Source organism: Azolla caroliniana, unplaced genomic scaffold (assembly GCF_043228905.1).
Source record: "Azolla caroliniana isolate FFs.n. ecotype wild unplaced genomic scaffold, voAzoCaro1.0.p SCAF_20, whole genome shotgun sequence".
Taxonomy (NCBI): domain Eukaryota; kingdom Viridiplantae; phylum Streptophyta; class Polypodiopsida; order Salviniales; family Salviniaceae; genus Azolla; species Azolla caroliniana.
The window spans coordinates 3,062,571-3,088,668 of NW_028230455.1; the positions used below are offsets into that span (position 1 = coordinate 3,062,571).

Genomic DNA, 26,098 nt, shown 5'->3' on the forward strand with positions numbered 1-26,098 from the left:
TCATCTGTTGTTGACTCTTCTCAGTCGACTCTTCATGTCTTTGTCTATCGGCTCTCTCAGTTGAGCAGTCGGCTCCTCTCAAAGGAGGGACATATTCCTAACATCTATAAATAGGAAGAGCTAGGGCAAACTGAGTGTGGTGTAGAACATAACGAAGTGTTGTATAGAGTCTAACAGAGTGAGAGAGAGAGAGGGGGGGGGGGGGGGGGGTTGTTGGCACACTGCTAAGAAACTTGCCAAGAACCTTAAGTGGGTATTCTCTGTTTTTTATTAGAGAGTTGTAACCTGTTCTTTCTCATGTACTTTCTATTCATATAGTGAGTGGAATATTTGTTCTCGTGGTTTTTTTCCCTGTTTAGGGTTTTCCACGTAAAACACTGTGTACTGTGTATTTTCTGTTGTTTTCTGTTTCTGCATTGTACATTTCAACAAATCCTTTCTCGAAGATCTACGGTTCTTGCGTTTCAAATATAACAAGGACTTGTTATGCACACCATCATGTCATCATGTTGTAGATGACAAGGATAGAGTTGAATGGCTTAAAATATTGCCAATGTCCTACTTGGGCAAGAAGAGTCTACAAATGTTAGGGATGTTATATTGTGGTAGGAGGCATATTGTAAAGATGTGTTGTTTATGGGGGAATCTCACCTACTTTGCAAGGGGACTTGGTAAATGACTCTCTAAAAAGAAAACCTTTAGCCAATTAGTTAGGAGATGGTCTTGGAAGAAAGAATGGATACAAATAAATAAAACGACAACATCCAATCAATTGCCCATTACCCCATGTAGACGTCCATGTAGTGTAACCTATTACACAAGACATGTAGCACTAAAATTTCACCCCACTATATATATATATATATATATATATATAACCCTAAGAACCTTGCATCCGCTCACATTTCATCCTTGCTATATATGTTAAACCCTTGAAACTCATTGATATCCTCAAGTTAGGCCACTAGAAATTATTATATGCTCATGCGCCACCACATCATATGAGCATATGACTTCCAACACTTCAGATTGCTATATACGTTTGGTGGTCACAACATGAATATTTGTACCAAAAATCCTAAACCCCAATGTCAACTTTTTATCCCAACATGAACCCTAAGCGAAGATGCTTCTATTGTGAGTCGTGGCATTTGGTGGGGCTGGGTGGGAGAGGTTGGCTATAGCTTAACACATGCGAATTTGGCATAAAGCTAGAGCAACAAACAACAACCCCCCTCCCAAAACCCAAGACCCATTTGGGAGTTGAGTATGGGTCGTTCTGCACCGCCAAGACAAATGGAGATGATCGGACAAGGGGGACTCTAGGATCAAGCCAGCATTAGGCGGTGATCAAATGGGATGGGATGGTGTAAAAGATTGCTTGCAGAAGCGTTAGAAAGAACAATACACAAGGAGAGAGAGAGAGAGAGAGAGAGAGCAAAACACACTATTTTTCAAAATTATATGAATACTCTGTGCTCTGTATCTACAACGCGCTCATCAGCGCTATTTATACAAGTCCACACGGGATTGTTAGAAGTACGGTGTACTTCAATGCTCACACAAGCATCTGACACTAACTACGAGACTATAACTGCCTAGTAGTCTAACCTATACTAGGCTTCCTGGTTACGGATTGGATCCGGCATACCGGCTCCCCAGCTCACTGGTCCTTACTGCTTACCGGCTCGGTTGCTCACTGGCATACCGATTCATCTCGCTTATTCCGCCGATCCGGCTCCGGTTGAGCTTGCCGCTCAACACTCCCCCTCAAGCTCAACCTGAGGTAGGGTCGTAGTGTCAACCTCTGTGACAGCCGGTTCTTCCAACCGACTTCTCCTGGCATCGCTTCGCCTTGCTCGAGCTCCTTGTCCGGTCCGGTCCCATTTGTCGCGACCCCTTTGGTTCTGCACGCCTCGACCTTCGGCATGTCTGCTCAATAGGCCCATCTCAGCTCCTTCGCTGCTATGACTCCGGCGCTTGCCGATCCATCGGTTCCTCCGCGATGGCATCGACTTCCTTTGCGTCCGTGTCTCCTTGGCCTCTCGTTGATCCGACTCGTTCCAGCTCTTGTCCGAATCGGTATCCTCCGATTCGATTTTCGGCTTCAGGCCTCTCACCACATCAGACCACGTCCGGGTCTTGGCCTTCTCCATGTTTCCCTTGGCTTCTTCAGCCGGTTCACCGACTTGTTCGGATGTGCCGACTTCCTTCGTCGACTTGGCTTCATTTTTCTTCTTGTCTCCACCTCTACCGGTTCTTCTCTTACCTACGGGTTCAACAGTGTTTTTGCCTTTGCCCGTTTCGGTAGTGTCTTTGCCCTTGCGTCTCCCCCTCAAGTGCGGTACGTCGAGATGTTGAACACCAAGCATTTCGGTAAAGTGTTGCAACTTGTCCGACCCGAGCGGCTTGGTGAAGATGTCGGCAACTTGCCGATCCGTGTGAACATACCGTAGTTCAACTTCACCGCTCAGGACCCGCTCACGCACGAAGTGATAATGCACTTCTATGTGCTTTGTGCGAGCATGGAATACAGGGTTCTTGGCGAGCTGCATGCTGCTGAGGTTATCGAAGTAGATCAGGATCAGGGTCAGTACCTCGATCCGCAGGTCTTGCAGTAGTCGCCGAAGCCAAATGGCTTCGCAGGTGGCAATAGTCGCGCCCTGGTATTCAGCTTCAGTGCTGGATAGAGCCAATGTTGGCTGCTTTTTGCTGCTCCACGCAACAGCCGCGCTCCCAAGAGAAAACATAAAGGCGGAAGTTGAGCGACGATCCGTTGCATCGTCAGCCCAGTCGGCATTCGTGTAGCCGACAAGCTATTCGGTTATACCTTGCCGGTATAAGAGCCCCTGGTCCTTAGTGCCGCTTACATACCTCAGTATTCGTTGCGCGCACTGAAGGTGCTCCACGGTCGGCTTCTGCATGAATTGGCTTACCACTCCAACCGGATAGCTAATGTCGGGTCGGGTGATGGTCAAGTAGATCAGGCTTCCGACTATTTGTCGGAACCGTTTCTCACCGCAGGCTTGTCCGGAGTTGGGACGGATCTTCTGATTCCGGTCCAGGGGTGTGGGCATTCCGTCATGCCAAACTTGTACAGTATATTCAACACATAATGGCGTTGAGAAAGCAATATGCCGTCGGGGGTGCAGATCACCTCGATCCCCAAAAAATAATGAAGGTCCCCCAAGTCCTTCATATCAAATGCGTCCAACAACTGGGATTTGACACGGTTGATTTCCGGAAGACCTGGGCCAGTGATGACTAAATCATCAACATAGAGTAAGATACATATCGGACCGTTTGAGCCTTGACGGATGAACAGGGAAGAGTCTGACTTAGAGGCAACAAAGCCCATCTTTTGCAACCGGTGCGTGATCTTAGCATTCCATGCACGGGGGGCTTGCTTCAGGCCGTACAACGACTTCCTCAGCCAGCATACCGCCGACTTGTTCACCTCCGACTGAAATCCGGGGGGCTGAGTCATAAAGACTTCTTCTTCAATATCTCCTTGAAGGAAGGCATTCTTCACATCCATCTAATGAAGATGCCACCCCCTTGCCGCAGCAACCACCAGTACCACACGAACCGTCGTCATCTTCGCTACAGGAGCGAAGGTCTCGTCGTAGTTGATTCCGTGAGTCTACGCATATCACTTCGCCACTAACCGGGCCTTGTACCGGTTAACTGTACCGTCGGCATTGTACTTTACCTTGTACACCCACTTGCATCCGATCAGTTTACAGTGACGGGGAGGGTCAACCAGGTCCCAAGTTTCGTTGGCATCCAGTGCCCGCATTTCTTCCTCCATAGCGGCACGCCAATTTGCGTCCTTTGCCACTTCTGCGTAGCTCTCCGGCTCACACACTTTCGCGACCTTGGTCATGTACGCATAATGATGCGCCATGTACTCGTTATACCCGTACCATTTAACGGGATCCTTCTGGCGGGTGGACCGGCATAACTCACCGTTACCCGGTATGAGACCTTTCTTGGCCGGTTCAGTCTTCGTTCCCGAAGATCTGCCTATGTCCTTGCCGGAGTCAGATACGCACCGATCCGACTCATCATTGCCGGTCTCGAATTCCGGCATCTTCTGCTTCCCTTTCTCTTTGCGTGTGAACCGTCTCCTCGGTTCCTTGCGCGGGCAGAGCACAACAGAGTCTCCACTACTCGCTGTCTCATCATCCGACTGGTTGGACTGATCTAGTCTCTCATTCGGTCCGCTTAACCGGAATGATTCCGGACTCTCATCTTGAGTTCCGGTTTCATCTTTCTCTACCTGGGCCGATTCGGGCTCACTAGCCCCATCCTCCGACATCGGGTTGGGATCGGAAGTCGGAGTCGGTAAGGAATACCACGATGCCGATTCATCAAACTCGACATCTCGGCTGACTCGGACCTGATTCGTCCAGGGGTTATAACACTTATACCCCTTTTGCTCTTGAGCATAGCCGACTAGGATGCATTTTTCCGATTTTGCATCTAGCTTTCTCCGCTTCTCATCCGGCACATGTACATAGGCTATGCTGCCGAATATCCGGAGGTGTCTCAAATTCGGCTTGCGCCCGAAATATAGCTCGTGAGCTGACACCTTGTCCCCGATCCGGTTCTGGATGTAAACGGGCGTTTGGACTGCCTCCGCCCAGTAGAACTTGGGCATGCTCTTTTCCTCCAACATTGGCCTAGTCACGTCAATCAGCGACCGATTCTTCCTTTCGGCCACACCGTTCTGTTGCGGTGTGTATCTGCAACTGAACTCTCGCCGAATTCCTTTTTGTTGCAGATAGCTATTGAATTGGCCGGAAAAGTACTCTTTTCCGCCATCCGACCGTAGGCATTTGATCTTCCTCTCTGATTCCCGTTCCACCATCTTCTGGAGGCTCCGGAAACACTCAAAGACTTCGCTCTTCCGCTCAATGAGGTAGATCCACGTATGCCGCGTGTAGTCATCGATGAAGGAGACGAAATATCGACTCCCGCCAATGCTAACATTTTGTGCCGGTCCCCACACATCCGAATGGATAAGATCGAGCTTGTTATGGCTTCAATTTCTTTCGGTGGGGAATGGAAGCCGGTGTTGCTTCCCGAGTTGGCAGGCTTCACAAATCTGGGCTCTTCGGCCGCTAAACTTCGGCAAACCGAAAACGACTTGTTCCGTTTGCAGGACTTGAAGCCTCCAGTAGTTGACGTGGCCGATCCGCTTGTGCCACAGGTCGATATCCAACTCGACCTTCTGTCCTTTGGCGAACAGTGCGGTGCCGACGTCATTGGTGTTGAGGATAAACATCCTCCCATCTCTGCGCCCTTGTGCAATAACTTCGCCCTCATCCTCAATGAAGCACCCGAGGTGCGTAAACCGCACCTGCATCCCCTGGTCAACGATTTGTCCGACCGACACCAGGTTCTTCGTGATCGTCGGAACATGTAATACATTCATCAGCTTCCCCCTCTGTCCGACGTGGCTCAAAGGGACTTCTCCGACGTGCACGATCGGGTGGGGAGTGTCGTCTCCGGTTTCGACAACTCTCGGTTGATCCGGCTTCTCCAAAAAGGAGAACCACTCCCCGTGGCTCGTCATGTGGTTCGATGCACCAGAGTCAACGTACCACACTTCCTCTGATTTGGAAGTGGTCTTCTTCATTGAGTTTGCCTTGTGCTTCATCACCAAGGTTGGCCCCTTACCGTTCTTGGATCCTCCCGATCCGTTTGCGTAGTGCGAGCTTTGTCGGCCTTCCTTGCCGGATCCGGATTTGTCCGAATCGGCACGCTTTCTCCAGCACTTGCTTTCCCTGTGGCCCTTTTTGCCACAGTACCAGCATTCCGTAGCGGATTTGTCATGCTAGCCTCCGGCACCACCTTGACTCCCTCTGCTTGTGGAAGTCCCGGAACTGCTGTCGGCACGCTCATTGTGCCTTCGTTCCTGCTCTTGCCGGCCGCCTCCATTGCGTGCCGACCTGCCTTGTCCACCACGCCCGCAAGATCGATCTGCTCCCGTGTACAACATCCGGTTGTCTGGGGATGCACTAGTAGATGCACTGGTGTGGTTCTCCTCTACCAGGAGCATCGACTGTAAGTCGAAAAATGAGGGCGTATTCTCCCTTGTACAAACCACAGTCTGGAAAGCTCCGAACTTGGACGCCATCTCGTCTTCCTCTACGGTGACGTTAATAGAGGCAAGCGAGTCACAGATCCCTTTGATCCGGTCTGTGTAATCTGCCACCAACATGTTCTTCTGTCGAACATTGCTCAACTCCTGTCTGAGTTGCAGCTTCCGGGCAGTGGTGCTTGCGGCGAAGACCTTTTTCAAGTTTCCCCAAGCATCCTTCGGTGTCTTGGCGTCACGGATATGGCTGAGCAGCTGGTCATTGACACTGGATGCGAAGCAGTACATCACCCTGCTTGCCGCCTGTTCCCACATTGGGAAGTCCTTGTGTGTCGTCTCCGGTGCTGAGTCGTTCACTCCGTCAACATAACTCCAGTAGCCATGCCCAAGCAGGTACTGGTGCATCTTGTATGACCAAGATGCGTAGTTGGTTCTGTCGAGCTTCTCCACCGAGAGCGACGTAGCCATACCTCTGTCCATTTCTCCTTTTGTGTCTGTTTTCCGATCTGTTAGGGTTTCCTTCACAAGCGTAGATGTCTGCAGCAGAGGTTCTCAACCCACACGCTCTGATACCATGTAAAAGATTGCTTGCGGAAGCATTAGAAAGAACAGTACACAAGGAGAGAGAGAGAGAGTACGCGGGAGAGACAGAGAGAGAGAGAGAGAGCAAAACACACTATTTTTCAAAATTATATGAATACTCTGTGCTCTGTATCTACAACACGCTCATCAACGCTATTTATACAAGTCCACACGGGACTGTTAGAAGTACGGTGTACTTCAATGCTCACACGAGCATCTGACACTAACTACGAGACTATAACTACCTAGTAGTCTAACCTATACTAGGCTTCCTGGTTACGGATTGGATCCAGCATACCGACTCCCCAGCTCACCGGTCCTTACTGCTTACCGGATCGGTTGCTCACCGGCATACCGATTCATCTCGCTTATTCAGCCAATCCGGCTCTGGTTGAGCTTGCCGCTCAACAGATGGGATCGGATAAGTTAGGATTGAATCGAACCGGACCAGTCTCCACATTGAATGGGACCGGATCGGATGAAGGCGAGAATGAAAAGAAGGAAGATGGGATGGATGGATGGATAGATAACCCACCATCTATCCATCCATCCAATGCCAATGGATGGGGATTGGTTAGATAGAGAATGTCTTCAGAACAGAGAGACAGAGAGAGAAAGACACACATCTGATCCACATATCCAACAACAGAGAGAGCAGTCGTAGTCTGTAGATGCCTTCTTCAATTCCCTTTCCATACATATAATATGTCTGTATATATGTAGCTTGGCCTTTGCCTTTGTTGCTCCTTTCTTTCTTTCTTCTTCTTTTTGATTTGTATTGGATAGATCTCTCCATTCGCAGTGCAATGCAGGACCCCTCTACTTCTCGCCATGGAAGCTCACTCACTCGTAGAGCTTCAAGATCAATGGAAGCTCACAGTTTAAAGCTTTGGTTTTAGTGGGTGTTTTTTTTTTTTTTTTGGCTTTGCTTTTCTTTTCTTTGCCACGACTGAGTATTCGGTGAAAGAAAAGAAAAGGACAATAGGTAAAAGAAATGCAGAGTTCTAGCTGTGAATATGGGTCAGGTAAGCTTCTTCAAGTTGTACCTGCTGTAATATTTCCCTCCATTGTTTCATCAGAGCTAAGCCAGAAGAAGAAACCTTCTTCTTCTGTCGACACTGAAATCTCTATATCAGTGAAAGAAGCTCAATTGAGCTCAAAAACTCAGGTTTTGTTAACTAGAACAAAACCTCATGTATCAAAGAATGCTCTTTCAATGGCGATATATGGGGGCAATGAAGCTAAGCTATGGCATGCTTTTAACTGGTCAGTAAGATTCCATTGTGATAGGATTCCATTAGGGTTTTCTTGTGCGAGTCTCGAAGCATTTCGAAGAGAATATGGTGATGGAAGAAAGGACAAAGAAAGAAGTGATGCTACTAATGAGAACAATAATGAAATGGCAAGTATAGAAGCAAAAAAGAGAGTTCTTATATTGATGAGTGATACTGGAGGTGGTCATCGAGCATCAGCTGAGGCTATTAAGGCTACGTTTGAGCTTGAATATGGTGACAAATATCAGGTATTTCTAAATTTACCATGCTTTCTCTTGTATATTATGCTGCTTTCCAGGTGCTTTTTCTTGTTTATTTGTCCATTTTGTTGCTTTTTTGTCATGCTATATCTTGTATAATATTTTTATTTTCTAAATTCTTGTATAGTGTTGGCCTTATTCTGCTTTAGCATGTTTTTCCTTGGATGATATGTTGTTTTCCAGACTTCTTTTATTCTTCTTTAGCATGTGCTCTTTCCAGTATAATTTTTTTTATCTTCTAGGTTGTTTTGCCTACTTTAGCATGCTTTTTCTAATATATTATGTTGTTTTCTAGCAATTTTTTTCTTCATTAGCATGCCTTCTCTTGTATAAGAGGTTGTTTATCTAGGTATTTTGTACTTCTTTAGCATGCTTCTCTTGCATACTTCACGAACCATGAACCGGGTTTGTTACTATTGTTATCTAGGTCCTTTGTGTTTCTAGCGTGCTTCTTCTTATATACTATGTTGTTTTCAAGATACTTTTCCTTCTTTAGCATGTATTTTCTTGTATAATCCTAGGTCTTTTAGCTGCTTTACCATGTTTTTCGTTGCATAATATGCTGTTTTCTTGGCCCTTTTTTGTTTCTTTAGCATGGGGTATTCTCACATGATATGGTGTTTTTCGGGTCTTGTTTTATTCTTTGCCATGCTTTTTCTCCTGAAATAATTTGTTTTCCATGCCCTCTACAGTAATGATTGTTTTCTTACAACACTGGTATTTATGATAGCTGGTTAGGACAGGTCAACTAGACTTTGATTGGGAGTGACCTTATATCACGAGATCTAATAGTCAAAATATAGCCACTCTATTATTGGCATGGGGCTTGGTATAAAGATATTGGATTAGGAGGTGTATCACATCTGTTTTACCAACAATCTTGTTATGGGCATGCAATAATTCTTATTGCATTTGCAAGTGGTAATGACAACTCACTCTTGGAGAGTTATTTTTTCATCCTGATGTTGTGGGCTTTGTACATATAACCTTGGCAAGCCGATAGACTAGAGGTTCAGATGTCCATGGTTTTTCTTTGGGGTTACTTGATGGCTATCTATCGAAGCAGTTTCATAGTAATTTAAAGCGAAAATTCATTGATTTATTCATCGACTTGTCATTACCACTTTATCCGGTTAAGTATATCTCTCTTTTTCCAACAATCATTGGAGTGTAATAGTAGAAATAATAAGCATTTCTTTTAAAAGTTACTGAAGTTCGTATCGATGTCAAAGTGAAATGTTATGAGTTCATCTCCAAGAATCGTTGGTCAGAGACAACAAATTGTTGTTATATAGTGACACAAACAACGTTATGTGCATTTAGTGATGCTTGCAACTTGGGCTTGCAAGTTTTTGTGGTACTTGACATTCCATAGCGTGATGGCTTTAGTTTATGGAAATTCTCACGAATTTCCTACTAGGGGTCGACACTAAGCCTAATCTCATTGATATAAAAATAGTGATTGTACTCATATCTAAAGCACCAAAGAATGCTGCGATCATCCATTACCGGTCCTTCTCCTGAGTTGCATATATATCATAGAAGAAATACAAAACTTTCTTAAACTTGGTGAATTGTAATTTGTAATCAAATATAGAATAAGAAACGGGTTCAATCAGTCATGTTTACTGCATATATGGATTGTGGTATTGTATTATGTTACAGGTTACTATTACTGACCTATGGAGTGAGCACACACCATGGCCGTTCAATCAGCTTCCCAAAAGTTACAGCTTTTTGGTAAAGCACAACACATTGTGGAAGGCAACATTCCATGGGACAGCTCCACGCTTTGTGCATCAACCACATTTTGCTTTTACATCTGTCTTTATTGCAAGGTAGTAGTATATGTCATTTTCACATATTTTAATTTTGTATGCTTAAACTTTTTTCTTGGAGTTGCCTGTTCTCTTATACTCAATGTTCTTGTGAACCATTTGGTTAATTGTGCATGTACATTTTCCATTGAATATGGAACATCACCCTACTTTTTTTTAGGGTAACTCTTAAATCTCATGGTATCCCTGACTTTGTTTTCCTACAGAAAAGTGATGCGAGGGCTTCTGAAGCATCGGCCCGATGTTATTGTGAGTGTCCATCCTTTGATGCAACATGTGCCTATAAGGATACTTAAAGCCAGAGGATTATTGAAGAAAATCCCATTCACAACTGTTATAACTGATCTGAGCACAGGACATCCAACATGGTTGGTTGATGTGCTAACTGCTAGGAAAAATTAGATCCTATGTGAGAAAAAGCCCAACAACATGACATGGCTATTTCTGGTGCAGGTTTCACAGGCTTGTGACAAGATGCTATTGTCCAGCAAAAGAGGTATCTGAAAGGGCCTTAAAGGCAGGTTTAAAACCTTCCCAAATTCGTGTTTATGGATTGCCTATCCGGCCATCGTTCTGTAGAGCTATCCCACCTAAGGTAAAAAAAGAGGATGTTCACATTGTTATACTATCGTATCGACCATAATGCAATTTTTGTTTTTGTTCTGAATTCTGTTTCTAATATTACCTCTCCTGAGTTAAAGAAAATAAAAGATGTTCATTTTGTACCATCATGCAACTCTTTTTGTTTTTTCTTTGTTCGAAACTCTGTTTTTTTATACTATCTCTCTCGAGTTAGAAAGGAAAGATGTTCATTGTGCACCATCATATCTATCATCATGCAAGTTTTTGTTCTAAATTGTTTTTTCTCACAAACAAAAAAACCTATGTATTACAAGTGGGCTCTATTTTAGTCAACACAATACCTGTTTGTGAAAAAAAGAAGTGTGCTTCCATATACCACACAAAATTAATCTATTAGAATAGATTATTATTTTCTATTTTCATAGGACGTTGTTTCCTATACTGTTTAGAAATAAAAGAATGATTCCAATTTAGAAATGGGTTCTATCCCTGTTTCCTGATATCGTCTATTATACCGTATGCAAATTTTGACTGTTAATTAGCTCATATTTTCTGTGTATCTGCGGAAAGTGCTCAAAGGAGAGGTTGGAATGGATAATGCAGTTGTTTTCTCCTTTTTTTGTTTTATTTTCTTGAAGTGTTTGGTTCTTATATGATTGCAACAAAAGATAAAATAATGTATTATGATTTATGAGTGGCTTCTTCTATTCCTCTTTTATGCTCTCCATCAACCATCATGCAAAAATTGAATGTTCATTTCATATTTCTAAATTTACCTGCATAAATTTCTCAGAAGAGAGGTTGAAATGAACGATATGATTGTTTTTTATGTTTTCCTTAAAGCATTTTGTTTCTTATCTTTCAAAAAAATAAAAGAGAAGAATTGCATAACAATTGACAAATGGGTTTGAACTTTGGTTCATGTTCTCCATATATACTATGATGCAAATTTGATTTCATGTTCATTTGAGTACATATTTTTTGTACACAGAAAATTCTCCGCAAAGAGCTGGGAATGGATGATGAACTTCCTGCTGTTCTTCTAATGGGAGGGGGAGAAGGGATGGGTCCAGTTGAATCCACTGCACGGGCTCTTGGAGAGTCATTATATGATAAGCAATCAAGAAAGCCAATTGGGCAACTGGTAGTTATTTGTGGCAAGAACAAAAAGCTAATTAAAAAGCTTCAATCCATTCAATGGTCTATGCCAGTTCATGTAAGTGATGACACTCTCTTTCAGTTTTTCCTCATATTTCAATTGTGCTTTTTATTGGATAGCATTATTTGATTATCATTGCGGCTTTTGAACACTATATTTTTTGTAATGTAAGACTTTATTTGGTTTGTTATTTCCTGGATAATTCTCCCAAATAGTAGGTAATTCTTTTATATAGTGCTAACCTATAAAAAAAATTCTACTTGCATGAGCTTCAGGATACCAACAAGATGCTTTCATATTTGAATCATGAGGCTTAGTTCAGTTTGTTCTTTTAATAGGCTCATAAATATAGAGTGGGTTTTCTTGAACTATGTGAAATTTCTTTATGCGATCTGAGTTGTTAAACTGTACAGACGCATTTGAAAGCATGTTTAATAGAAATAGATTGACAGACTGGTTGTGGTTCTCAAGTTATCAGATTCGATCTTTGTAAATGTTCATGTATGCTGTGAAAGGACTTTATCTTACTTAGTAGTAAACAATTCCTCATGATTGAGTCTCCGGACCACAAGCTGAGAAGTGGCAGAAATTTCAACACTGTTGTTGGCATATGTATGAAACTCTATCATTCACCCCCTATCCTATCCTCATCAACTCTATGTTAGCTCTCTAGTTAGTGACCATCATCATATACCACAAATAAAGCAGGAGTCCTCTTATAAGCAAGAGTCTTGAGATGGACTAAGGATCATTGTGGGGAACTTAATGAAGCCCGAAACAGGTTGATAAGGTAATATGGATGTTGTCTGGAGGATTGTAAAAATCAGTCTAGCTATAAATCTATTTGCCCATATTTGTTACATGTCCAAAAGAGAGTAATGTGGATCTAAAATGAATGGTTAAAGAAACATATGGTATAAAGTAGAGGCAGACAACTGGCAAGTGTACACTTGTTCACCCTGAATAACGGCCATTCTAATAATGTTCCTAATCTAGGTTCCATCTTCTACAACATGGACATAACTTATAACACCCAATAATAAAAAAATGTGAATCATCTGGATAAAGTGAGGCAAGACTGTATAGGACACATGACGCGGTCTTACAATTTATATACCTTGTCTTCGGATGCTGAATTTAGCCTGGGGGAGATGCTGGACAGTGTCAATTGTTGAGAGGTTTGTCTGACTCACATGTTCCTTGATGGTCTTTGTTGCTAGGGTATCCCTCAGTTATTTGTTTTGTATGATGACACTTAAGGGGCATGATCTTGACTCTTTATTGAGGTGCAGCATGCTACACGTTTGCAATCGTGTGTGTCGAAGATATTTATCCGTCATCAGATATAGTATGTGGAAAAAGGACAATGGGCATCTCACTAAGGCTTATCATAACAAGCAATGTAATATGGACTTTTTGTTGTCTTATGTTTTTATGATTTCATTGTTCTTTCCATTAGGTGATGGGTTGTATTATTGACTCTTTTTTGAGTTTGAAGGCTTTTCCCAAATTGAATGAAAAGAAATATAGGTAGTCTCCTTGACTTTATTTCTGTATTTTGTAGATAAGGGGGTTCCAAACCAACATGGAAGAATGGATGGGAGCATGTGATTGTATCATCACCAAGGTAAGAACCTTGACAGGCTTCACCCACAGGACAATACTGTATCACATTTTGAATATTTCAATACTTATCTATAAGGTTTTGTGCTTTGCTAATCATTAAATTTGTTTTTCTATTAGATTTTGATTTTTGGTAATACTTACTTAATTCTTATCTGTAATAGGATTTTGGGCATTGTTAGCACTTAACCCATACATTGAGAAATGTTTTTGGGCATGTGCTTACTGATAAGAAAGATTTTGAGCATTGGTCATAATACTTTGTTCACTGATAAGAAAGACTTTGGGCATTGTTAATAGTTGGTTCTTACCAATAATAATATTTTGTGCATTTGTTTGATTCTTAACCACATGATTTTGGGAATTTGTCAATACTTAATTCTTGACTGAAAGATTTTGGCCATTTGTTAACATTAAATTCTTATCCACATGATTTTGGGCATTCTTCTCTCCAAATTTTGTAGGCAGGGCCAGGTACTATTGCCGAAGCAATGATTCGGGGGCTGCCTCTTCTTCTCAATAACTATATTGCAGGACAGGTACCCTTTCTTTTGCTTTCCTCGAAAATTCTATCTGATGTAGTATTTTTTTTAAAGGAAGATTTTCAAAATGCCACACATTTTTATGCATTTTTCTTTTGCCAAAATGCTACATTTATTGTGCTTTGCCGAACATGCCACACTTGTTTGCTTTCAGATCTTTTGATTGAACAGATCAGCATCACGTTGTCTGGATTAGGCCTTTGATGGTGTTGACTTTTCTGGATTTGTTAATTAAGGAAAAACAAATGTGTTGCATTTTGGCAAAAATTACAGATAGAAATGTGTGGCATTTCAGCAAAAAAATACAGGTATGGAAATAGGTGTTGTGAACTTGAATCTGAAGGAATAACATTGGAAACAGGAAGTGGGTAATGTTCCATATGTGGTGAACAATGGAGCCGGGAAGTTTTGTAAAGACCCAAATAAGATAGCTCAAATTGTGGCGGAGTGGTTTGGTCCAAAGGCAGGGGAGCTCCAAGAGATGGCACAAAATGCTCTAAAGTTAGCGAAACCTGATGCCGTGTTTAAGATAGTCCACGACTTGAATGAGCTAGTAAGGCAAAAAGAAAAAGTTATCGAACCTTCTTTAGCCTTCTCATCAACATCACTGTCACCATCATCATCATGATGAACAAATCATAGGCACAAAGAAATGAATCATAAAATCCTTGTGAAACCCATCACAAAATCATCATAAAATCTATAATAAAACCGCCATTAACCCAGCATAAACTCCATAAAGTCATCATAAACCCCATCATAAACCCTTTCATAATCTAAATTATAAACCAAACCCCGTCACAACCCATCCTAAAACTTATCGTTAATTGGTCTTTCTCTTTGTTAAAAGTAGAGGCAGATTTTTTTCATATATTTGGAGAGGATCTTTCATTTTTTACATTCTTTCTCCAAAATTTTGTTTTTTGTAAAGTAGTAGGATGATTATTAACTCATTTTTGCATTCATTTTTTCCTTTTTTCTATGTTTCTTTGTCTCTTTAGAAATGAGAGGCCTCTCAATTTTTAACTAGACTTTAACTTTATGAAAGCAAGTTTCTCTCATTGCAGTTTTATCTTAACTCAAAATCAAAATTTAACCTCCAAAATCTCTAATAATATTTCCGTAACTGAGTGTATTATATGTGACTGTCTCTCCCATTTTTCCTTTCATAATCTGCAAAAATATGTAAAATACCCGTAAAGGTTTTGGATATTTACTTGACCACATTTGAGTTTACAAAACCAACCAGAACATGTACATTCAATAAAATGATGAGGATACCCTTGAAGCTTTTGAATCTTACTTGTTCACCCTTTGATATCACAAAACTTAAGTATTATAGATGGGTATTCTGGTACTCAATTCAAGGGTATAGGGGGAATTCCAAGGTTAAGGATTGGGGGTGTTCTTGGGTGTTCTTATTACTGCCTGTATCTTATATATAAATACCGAGGAATAAGATATATTCAATTTGGTATTCAGTGGGTACCCACCATTGCACATGCCTTCAAATTTGTTCATATTCACAATGGATCCAACATTCATAATAACATAATTTGTAATGAAAATGGTAGAGAACGTAGTGAACATCCTGATTGTATTGATTCGCTAGATTTCCCAACATTTGGTTAAATGGCTGCCAAGAGTACATAATCACTTGTCTTAATTGTTTTAGACTCATGATGTAGCCTAGACAATTGAATGATATATCAGACACATTCTTCTTAAAAAATGCATGTGTTTACCAATTCAAATCCTTTGCATATGATCTTTACTAGTTTATATTCTATATGCAAAAACAATTGTGCAACATTAACATGAATGTATATATATATATGCATATTTTGGAGGAGCACAATTATACTTTCAGCTAGCATTTTCAAACATATAGAAGAATATAGAGAAGAGTGAAGTTGTTGGGGAAATTCCAAACATAAGAAGTATATATTCCAGAAATCATTAAAAGGTGTATGCAAGAATGGAATGCAGAAATGAAGACCAATATTGAAAGATTCAATAAGCCCTACGGAGCCTGATCATAGTATGAACCATATGTACCATATATGCATTCGCATTCGTGAATGTTTCAGTCATTCGAGTATGGTAAACACCCTCGAAGAATGGTAAATACCATGCTTTTGTATTAACTATTTATTATGAGGTAATAAACCTAAAAAAAGGAAAAAAACAAAAATAAACCTGAGAAAAAGGGGGGGGGACAAAAAAAAACACAAGAATGTTTGAATAACATTCGCATTCGTTTTCCAATGTAGGAAAATGAATGTTATGCTAGACGAACACGAATTTTACGTACTATGAGCCTAATCTCACTCAAATATGAAACATTGTGTTTTGTGTGGGTAGATTGATTAATCTACTTTAGATTGACACTACATATTGAAGATCTCATAGAATGTCCTTGAAGATCGAGGAGAATAGATGCATGATGAAGTCTTATGGAAAATCAATTTGACAACTTCTCACTCATGGTAGATATCCTTCAAGAAGATAAGGATCCAAGTTTAAGGGAGGAGGCAATGAAGGTTTTGAGATGGAGAAAGTCTATAGATCTTGAGCTTGGAAGTAATTTGAATAACAAGCCTTGGGACTTAGTTAATACCCTACATAAAATTATTTATTGAGCAACCAACATGGATGAACCACTCCAACAAGCATAGTGGATGACGTTAGTGGATGTCACTTGAGGGTGACACACATTGTATATGCCCTAGACATGGTTGGTAAGGAAAAGCTAGAGGGAGTATCTTGTTGAGATTTTGTGTGCAAAAACATTATCATTTTATATATTCGTAGGGTGTATTGAAAGGATACAATTTGTTAAGTAATAGAGGAGCAAACACCAAATGACCAAGAACATGGAAGGTGAGCATATGCATCTAGGAAAGGAATTCAAAATGCATAGTAAGTGATGACTCATGGGACTACAATATCGTAAATTTTTTTTTTTAAACATTTTTGGAATTGTAGATGATATCCATGGGATGATGGGTTAAGACTAAGTGATGTAGCTCAAGGTATTGATGTTATATTTTTGGTTGAAACTTGGGAGCATGAAGTTGCAAAATGTGTATCTAAGATAAAAGGTTACCTTTTCAAAAATCAATATGGCCTCGCTTCAAAGGGAATATTGGGCTTCTAATGTGTTTACCATGAAAGTTTAGATAATTATATAAATTATGTAAATATAGTCATTATAAAAGATAGTTTTGGATAGATCTCAATTTAAGGAAAGCAAAGCTCTATATAGCCCCATGTTGCATTCCTCATAAAGAGTCAAAATACTATAGTATATTTGGGCTAGAATGTTATAATCCTCTCACAAATTTATGCACGATGTACTCTTTTTTTAGAAGATTGGTAAAGTGTAATGGGAGATTTTAATGCTAGAGTCAAAGACATCAGAAGACAATGTAATACATAGATATGTGTGTATTATGAGACTTAAAGGATTGTATCATGTCATATTAGGAGGAATCTTTTTTTACCAAAATGGGAGGATGTTTATACATATGCTTGATTACTACATAAACTTTATTATCTTAAATGGCATAAATGTTTTCCCTTTGAAATTTGTACTCGCATGTTTACTGACCTCATATGGAGGAAGTGTGGTAGATTACATGTTAATGAAGGCGTGTGATCTATCCATGGTGAATGCATTTAAATTTACCATCTATCTCTTAACTTAGACCATAAATCATTATGCATGGACCTTATATCCTCACATTAAATCAACAAATATAATGGAGCGAATGAGGAAATGAGATACATAATTCAACCTTGTCACAAAAACACTAAGATTTATGCAAAAGAAGTTGAGAACAATTTGTCAAATCTCTCTCTATACAACGATGTCAAAGATATTTGGTAACATTTGAAAGATGTCACCTTTAAGGTAATATAATCTTAGTGTTTTTGTAACAAGGTTGAATTATGTGGAGGACATGATAAAATATCTAGTTTCAAATGTAATTCATGGTTTGAGGAGAAATGCAAGATGTATCTCAAACTATTCACGTTTGCAAAGGGAGAAAGTGAAAGGACCTCGAAATGGCACCAATATAGAAAGGTACCAAGGAGAAAGAAAAGACAATACTTCCAAATCCATTAAAGGAAAATGAAGATCTTGTTTAAGCTCAAGTCAAAACTATGAATGAATGAGCTTGAGGGTAAGAAGGAAGGTATCAAAGGTGAATTTACAAATGATGAGTTGCTAGAATTTGTACAAAGGCTATATGTGAATGAGGGAGTGGCTCTTATGGTTGAGAACATTGAAACACCTCATTATACATGCATTAATATTAAGGAGGTTAATAAGGTGAGTAAATGATGGTTAATGGCAACGTATTGATGTAACTCCCATTACAAGGGAGCTTTAAAAATATACAAGACAATATAATCCTCATTAGATAATGACTATAATAGATTAGATCATGCTAATATATTAATGCAATGGTGGAACTTGGAAATTTCATAAGAGTATTGAGTTCTTTTTGCTTGATTATGTGAAAAAGTTAGATGCCAACTAAAAACCAACAATGGATTCTCAAAATGCTTTTTTAAGTAACATGGAGGTTACGCAAGGACATCCACTATCATTTACAGTCTTTGGTTTATGCATCAATAATATGGAAGAAATGGCGAGCGCCGAGTAGTGTTGCAAGTGAAGACAGAGAAGATGCTTCTAATTAATTTGTGCGACAATAAAGATATTGTTTTTATATTTCATTTGTCAATGATGGTATAAACTCATTGATACATCATACCTATATGTAAGGGAGAATATGTAAAATTTGTGCAAAGTTTTAAGTTTTATTGGTATTGATGTACCCACCACAAATAAATAGAGTGTATGCTTTGAGTCTAGGCATCAAGTTGGTTCGAAAAGTCATTATATGTTACAAAATCAATGCAACCAAAGTGATACTCGTGAATGGGAAATAAAACTAATGTTATATGATTCCATTGTAAGTGGGAGAGATGCTAAAAGGACAAATTTTGAATATTAACATTGCAAACATCAACCTTGAATGTTGGGTTCAATATATGGCAAGAATGTTGACCAACAACATTACAAACATGAGAATTAACTCTCATAAAGCCCTCACACACGCATTCACACAAGCTAGGTGTTGAAGTTGTATTATGGCATAAAAATGTGTCAAATATGAAGGCACGGGTTTTTCACAACAATTAAGCCTAAGAAAATGTATGTGAACATGTGATTTTGTCCTTTTCATACGAAGATCTTGAAGTCAAACTCAAGAAAAGCCACAATCCAAAGAGATATAGTACCTACTAAGCATGTTTTATTGACCAAATATAATAACACTTGTGCTCTTAGCTCTATATAGAAACAAAAAAGACATGCCATAGGTAGAATCCACATTTCTTGATTTCATATATCATTCACGATTATTTTTTTATTACAAAAGAATAATTACATTTTGTTAGGTTGAGTAGCAACTAACAAATTTGATAAGGAAATCTAGCTTAGTGTTGCTTGATTGGATGAAAACTGCGCTAATTGCAAAAGAGGAAGCATATGTGCCCTAATTCCTAGGATAATTGGTTTCCCAACTATCCTACTTGTAACCCATTAAAATTAGCTTTAGAATGGATTTATAAAATAGAGATAATAATACAAGACAAATCAAAGTCGAGATAGAACATAGGCAAATGAAGAGGCATTAACAATTAATACTACACCAACATAACAACTCTTAACCACGTTATTAACAACAATGCAAGAGAAGCATAACTCTACTTAGTTTGCTGCTTATTGAGTTGCTAATAGATCTAAGTGGTGGGAACAAAAGAATTTGAGAGTGCTTTTCTATTCATCCCCTTCTTTTATATGGTAGTTGGAGAGGAATGGCTATCAAGAATACGTTGTTTGCTTTTATCTCATTAAAGCTCGCCAAGTATATCAAGTATTTGCTTAAATCTCTACTAATTACAAGACCACCTTATTTCACTAAATCTAGTAATGATATTGTAATTTGTTCATTGCCCCCTTCAATAATTATAGGTGATAGGCTTCTTTGCTCATCAATAGTTAGGATTTAGATACCATCACAAACACGTTGATACCTATATAAAGGGTGTCAAAGTGGTAGACGTGATTCATGACGAAGAATGTTGATTCCTAACATTTTGCGGAGATTGTGAGCTTAACAAGTAATCCATATGTTTTTCCATAAATGGTGCAATATGCTTAAGTTGTTTTGCATGATAAGCACAATTAGGATCCTTGAAGTGAGTGGAGGATGAGTTCTTGTGATGTGTTTGAATGTATTATTTAAAACAAGTCTTACCCAAGAACAAAACAAATCATGATGGGAAGACATGGTATGAATTTAACATGACCCCTTCTTACGTTACCCATTAAGTAAAGGTTGAAATTTTGGTAGTAATCAACGAACTTGATATTTCATGTAATAATAAACATCATATATTTTGGCATTTGGTGTTGGCCAGTTAGGACAACCCATGTATGAAAAAGCCAAGGATGGTTACGAGTCGGGTTGAAGATAGGTGGGGCCGGACAAGGAGCTAGAAAAGAAACGTTTGTAACATAATTAGTGGAAGTAGTAGCGATTCACGTCTAGACATCACCGCCCATGCTCCCTATAAAAAGGACATGGAAAGATGTAAAAATGAATTGGTTGTATTAGTGTATTAAGTTCACGTCTCATAAGAGGATATCTGTGTTACTTATACTTTTAATCTGTGTTGAGCATTTGTAGTCTGTTTTCTGTGTGTTGCACAACACCATTCGGTTGTAGCCGACTTGACTCCCAATCTCCACAGTCACCACTGTTGAGAAGCAAGCTCAACATGGTATGCGATGCTTATTGGGAAATAAGCTATAGTAGCTATTTAGCTACTAGTGAACAAAAAGGTAAAACAGCTATTTAGCTAGTGACAGCTAATTAGCTAGTGAACAGCTATTTAGCGACTGACAGCTAATTAGCTACTGGCAGCTAATTAGCTGCATGTGTGATAACTTATGACTTAGGTAAAAGTAAGTGAGAGTGAATAGGAAGTAAGTAGTAAGGAAAAAACAGAGAATAGTGAGTAGAGAACTCTGAGAGAGTGAGAGACCAGAAGACTGACGAGAGCAAGTTGAGCTCTACATGTAATAGAAGAAAACCATTTTGCTACTACAGAGGTAAGTCCCCTTTCCTTTCTCTGTCTGTTTAGAGCACGCTAACGATCCAGCACACTACGATCCGCCGCGCATACAAAAGAAGAGCCCGAGTGCCTTCTTCACGTTTTCTTAACATGGTATCAGAGCAGAGTAGCTCGTAAGGAAGAGTATAACAGTGCCTTAATCTGAGAAAGTTATTTCTCTGGTTGCTGATCAGAAATCAGAAAGTTACTTGTTGAAGTAACTAAAGCAAAACCCTGGTTTTTTGGAAGAAAAAAAAATGGCTGCAGAGAATGTAGGCCAAATGGTCACAGAGAAATTAGATAAAAACAATTTCCCGGCGTGGAAATTCAGAATGACAAACTTTCTGATGGGGAAAGGATACGGGGATTACATTGAAGGAGACCTAGAAGAGGCTCCAAAGATCCCAGAAGAGAATGCAACAGCTGCACATATTAAGGCATTTAAAGATTGGAATCAAGGGGCAAGGAAAGTAATGCATTGGCTATCACTCAACATCTCAGATTCAATGCTTGGGCATATACAAGATGCTATGCTCCCAAAAGAAGCTTGGGACAACTTGGTAAAACTGTTTGCTGTGAACACAAAGGCTAGAAAGCTCCATTTAAAGACTGAGCTAAATACCTTGGAGAAAGGTAAGATGTCAATAAATGAATATGCCCTAAAAATCAAGAGTATATGTGAATCACTTGCTTCTATCAATGTGAAGATAGAAGATGATGACAAAGTGGAAATATGCTTAAGAGGCTTAGGACCTCAATACAAGAGTTTTAAAACTTCTATGCTCACAAGGGATAGTATCCCAAGTTTTTCAGATCTGGTCTCAATGCTTGTGGTAGAGGAAAGGAATCAGATGGATGATGCAAATAAAGGAAACTCAGAGAACGAGGGGCAAGCCCTCTATAATAATGCAGGAAGAGGCCATGGAAGATTTGGCTCAGGAAGAACCAATAATAATGGCTTTCAAGGAAGAGGACAACAAGCTCATAGAGGAGGAAACAACAACAGAGGCAGGGGGAGCAACCGAGGTAGAGGTAAGCAAACTTATGTAAATGATGATGGCTGCTGGTATTGTGGTAAACCAGGCCATACACAGGCTGAATGTTACAAGAAACAAAATGATGAGAAAAGAGGAAAAGGACAACAGAGTAACTATGCCTCTACTAGTGAAGATTGTGAAAAGGAAGGTGGTTTTGTAGTGCAACATGAGATAGCAGCAGTGGCTGAAAGCTCACAGAAATGTAATGAAGAGTTTACGTGGTATGTAGACTCGGGGGCATCTAACCATATGACTGGACATGCAAATTGGTTTGAGAGTTTAAGAGAACCAGAGGTTCCTGGTTATGTACAAACAGGTGATGACACAACTCACCAAATAAAACATGTTGGAGATATCCCATTGTGGGAAGAAAGAGGAAAAACCAAGTATATGTTGAATGTGATGCATGTTCCAAACTTTGCTAAGAATCTGATTTCTGTTGGACAGATTGTAGAGCAAGGTATGCAAGTGAAGTTTAAGCAAAGTGGATGCTATATAGAAAAGAATGGGAAGCTCATTGCAAAAGGGAAGAGACAAGGAAGAATGTTTATCTTGGATGTAGAAATGCCCAAACAGATTTCAGCCATGTTTGCAAATGGAACAAGTGTAATCTCAGATGTGGAAATGTGGCATAAAAGGATTGGCCATATAAGTATGCAAACATTAAAGAATATGTTGAGAAAAGATGCAGTGGCTGGACTGCCAAACTTGAAAAAGTGTGAAATGGGAAAAGTATGTGAAGCATGTCAATATGGTAAGCAAAACAGGTTGCCATTCCCTCATGAGAGACATGTAAGCAAAAATCTGTTGGATTTGGTACATACAGATGTATGGGGACCAACAAAGAATGCATCTATTGGTGGATGCAGATTTTATGTTACATTTATTGATGATTGTTCACGGAAGACATGGGTGTACTTCATGAAGGAGAAAAGTGAAGTATTTGACTGCTTTCGTAAGTTTAAATGCATGGTAGAAAAGCAGGCTGGTACAAGGATAAAATGTTTGAGATCTGATGGAGGAGGAGAGTATTTCTCCAATGAATTTTCTGATTTTTTGTGTAATCAGGGAATAAGAAGACAGTTCACATGCCGATATACTCCACAGCAAAATGGAGTTGCTGAGAGGAAAAACAGAACTTTGGTGAACATAGCAAGGGCAATGATGACTGAGAAGAACATGCCATTATACTATTGGGCAGAAGCTGTAAATACAGCAAATTACATTTTAAATAGATGTATTACATCAGGAGTACATGAGGCAACTCCTGAAGAGCGTTTTTATGGCAGGAAGCCTAGCTTACAACACTTGAAAGTATTTGGATGCCTTGCATATGTACATGTGCCTGCAGAAGTGATGGAAATAATCGAACTTTCCAACTTCACCTCTCGGCCACAACCAAGGAAAAACACACGAATCGTTGTTGCAGAAAATGGGGAATGTAGTGAACACACGATTTAACGTGGAAAACCCTGTACGGGAAAAACCACGGGAGTACAAGACTCCAAACCAAAACTATGCACAGAGAAGTATACAATGGCGAGCTGCAAGGCGACGACCTTGAGCTCGATGTCCTCGCCACAGGCGGCGGAAATACACAGAGGCGTCGACCTCTTCCTCTCTCACGCTCTATCTCTCTCTCACGGCTGCTCTCTCTTCACTCCTCTTGAGTGGAAAAACAGAAAAATGAGTAGCAACAGACAAACAGTTTGCCCTAAGTCATATTTATACATATATGACTTTGGGGCTATTTACAACTATAGCCTCAGGGGCCCATAGCAAACATATTCACGGATATGTCCTTGCATCCGGATCGCTCTCCGGGTACATTCGTCATCCGGCTCCGAAGCCGGGGTCTTCATCATCCGGTACCGAAACCGAAACCGGGCTCGTCGGCATTCATCTCCGACATCCGACCATTCCATCCGAAGGGACCGTAATCCCAACAAACTCCCCCTTCACTTCGGCATGGGATGTCTTTCCAATCCGATCCTCTTCCGGCATGCTTCCAGCTTGTCGGGTGTGAGCACCTTGGTCAGCATATCCGACCCGTTCTCGTCCGTGTGGATCTTTGTCAGCACGAACTCCTTGTCTTCTATCCTTTCCCGGATCCAGTGATATCTTCGCTGGATGTGCTTCGTCCGGGAGTGATAGGCCGCGTTCTTCGCAAGGTGGATTGCACTCTGACTGTCGCAGTAGAGTCGGTACTCCTCCTGCCGGATACCGAGCTCTCTAATGAAGTCCTTCATCCATATTATTTCCTTGCCGGCTTCAACAGCTGCCATGTACTCCGCCTCCGTGGTTGACAACGCAACCGTCTTCTGCAGCCTCGACTGCCACGAAACGGCTCCCCCTGCATACGTCATCACATACCCTGATGTGGACCGGCTGGTATCTGCGTCAGCCGACATATCCGAATCGGTGAAGCCGTCGAGTTCGGGCTTACCGGATCCGAATCGGAGGCACACGTTTGCCGTGCCCTTCAGGTATCGGAGTATCCACTTGGCCGCGTTCCAATGCTCTTTGCCGGGATTGCTCATGTACCGGCTCACCACTCCGACTGCATATCCGATGTCCGGTCGGGTACACACCATTGCGTACATCAAGCTCCCGACGGCAGAGGCATATGGTACTTTCATCATGTCCTCCTTCTCAGCCTTTGTCTTGGGACTTTGCTTGCTGGACAGCTTGCAGTTTGCCGGGAGGGTCGATCCGACCGGTCTTGCTTCCGACATGTTGAACCGGTGAAGCACCTTCGTCACGTACTTCTCCTGTGACAGCCACAACTGCTTCTTCTTCCGGTCCCGGATGATGTGCATCCCTAGTATTTGCCTCGCCGGACCCAGGTCCTTCATTGAGAAGGTTCGGTGAAGAGCCTTCTTCAGCATCCGTATCTTGACCTGGTCCCGTCCGACGATCAACATGTCGTCCACGTACAGGAGGAGTCTCCTCCTTCGAACTTCTTCACAAACACGCAGTGGTCGGACTGCGTTTTGAGGTACTCTTCGTCGGTCATGAAGGAGTCGAACTTCCGGTACCATTGCCGGGGAGCCTGCTTCAGTCCGTAAAGGCTCTTCTTCAACCGGCATACCAGGTGCTCCTTCCCTTTCTTCTCGAATCCTTCCGGTTGCTGCATGTAGATCTCTTCATTGAGGTCACCGTGAAGGAATGCCGTCTTCACGTCCATCTGTTCTACCTCGAGGTCCATGCTTGCCGCTATGCTCAGCACCGTCCGGATGGAGGTCATCTTCACTACCGGGGCAAATATCTCGTCGAAGTCAACGCCCTTCTTTTGCTGAAACCCCTTCACCACGATCCTGGCTTTGTATCTCAGGGGTTTTCCGGCATCTCCCGGTTTCAGCTTGAACACCCACTTGTTTCGAAGTGCCCGCTTTCCTTTCGGCAACTCCACAAGTTCATATGTGTGGTTCTCATGCAGGGAATCCATCTCGTCCTGCATGGCACTCAACCACCTGCGGCTCTGGGTGTCATGTTTTGCTTCTTCAAAGCTCTCCGGCTCCCCCTCGTCGGTTAGCAGCACGTGCTCTGGTTCCGGAAATCTCCGGGGGGCCCTTCTCTCTCTTAGAGGATATCTCCGTTCCGGAGCTTCGGTAACCGGTTCTTCTGATTCTTCTTCATCCGAATCCATTTCGGGGTCGGGGCCGGTTCCGGTATCATTTTCATCTTCTTCGGCCGGTTCTGTTTCTTCACCGTCTTCGGCCGGATCCTCGAGTGCTAACCGGTCCCTTGCCGGTCGGGACTGCTCCTCGTAGAGTTGATCCTCACCTGTCGACTTGGAGCTCTTCATCTTCTTCTCCGACTCCCAGTCGGCGAGTGTCTTGTCCTCCATGAAGATGATGTCTCAACTCCTGAATATCTTCTTGTCGACCGGGTCCCA

The 26,098-nt window shown here is 41.2% G+C and overlaps 1 protein-coding gene across 1 annotated transcript; it reads left to right on the top strand.

The window, feature by feature from the left end:
* The first annotated feature begins 7,529 nt into the window (after window positions 1-7,529).
* MGD1 (monogalactosyl diacylglycerol synthase 1) lies at window positions 7,530-15,027 on the top strand. Its single transcript, XM_087335594.1, has 8 exons — window positions 7,530-8,210; window positions 9,888-10,060; window positions 10,267-10,428; window positions 10,514-10,655; window positions 11,634-11,858; window positions 13,366-13,428; window positions 13,889-13,963; window positions 14,328-15,027. Exons 1-8 carry the CDS (start codon window positions 7,683-7,685, stop codon window positions 14,592-14,594), a joined length of 1,635 nt encoding a protein of 544 aa, XP_087191720.1. The 5' UTR covers window positions 7,530-7,682; the 3' UTR covers window positions 14,595-15,027.
* Window positions 15,028-26,098: the final 11,071 nt, after the last annotated feature.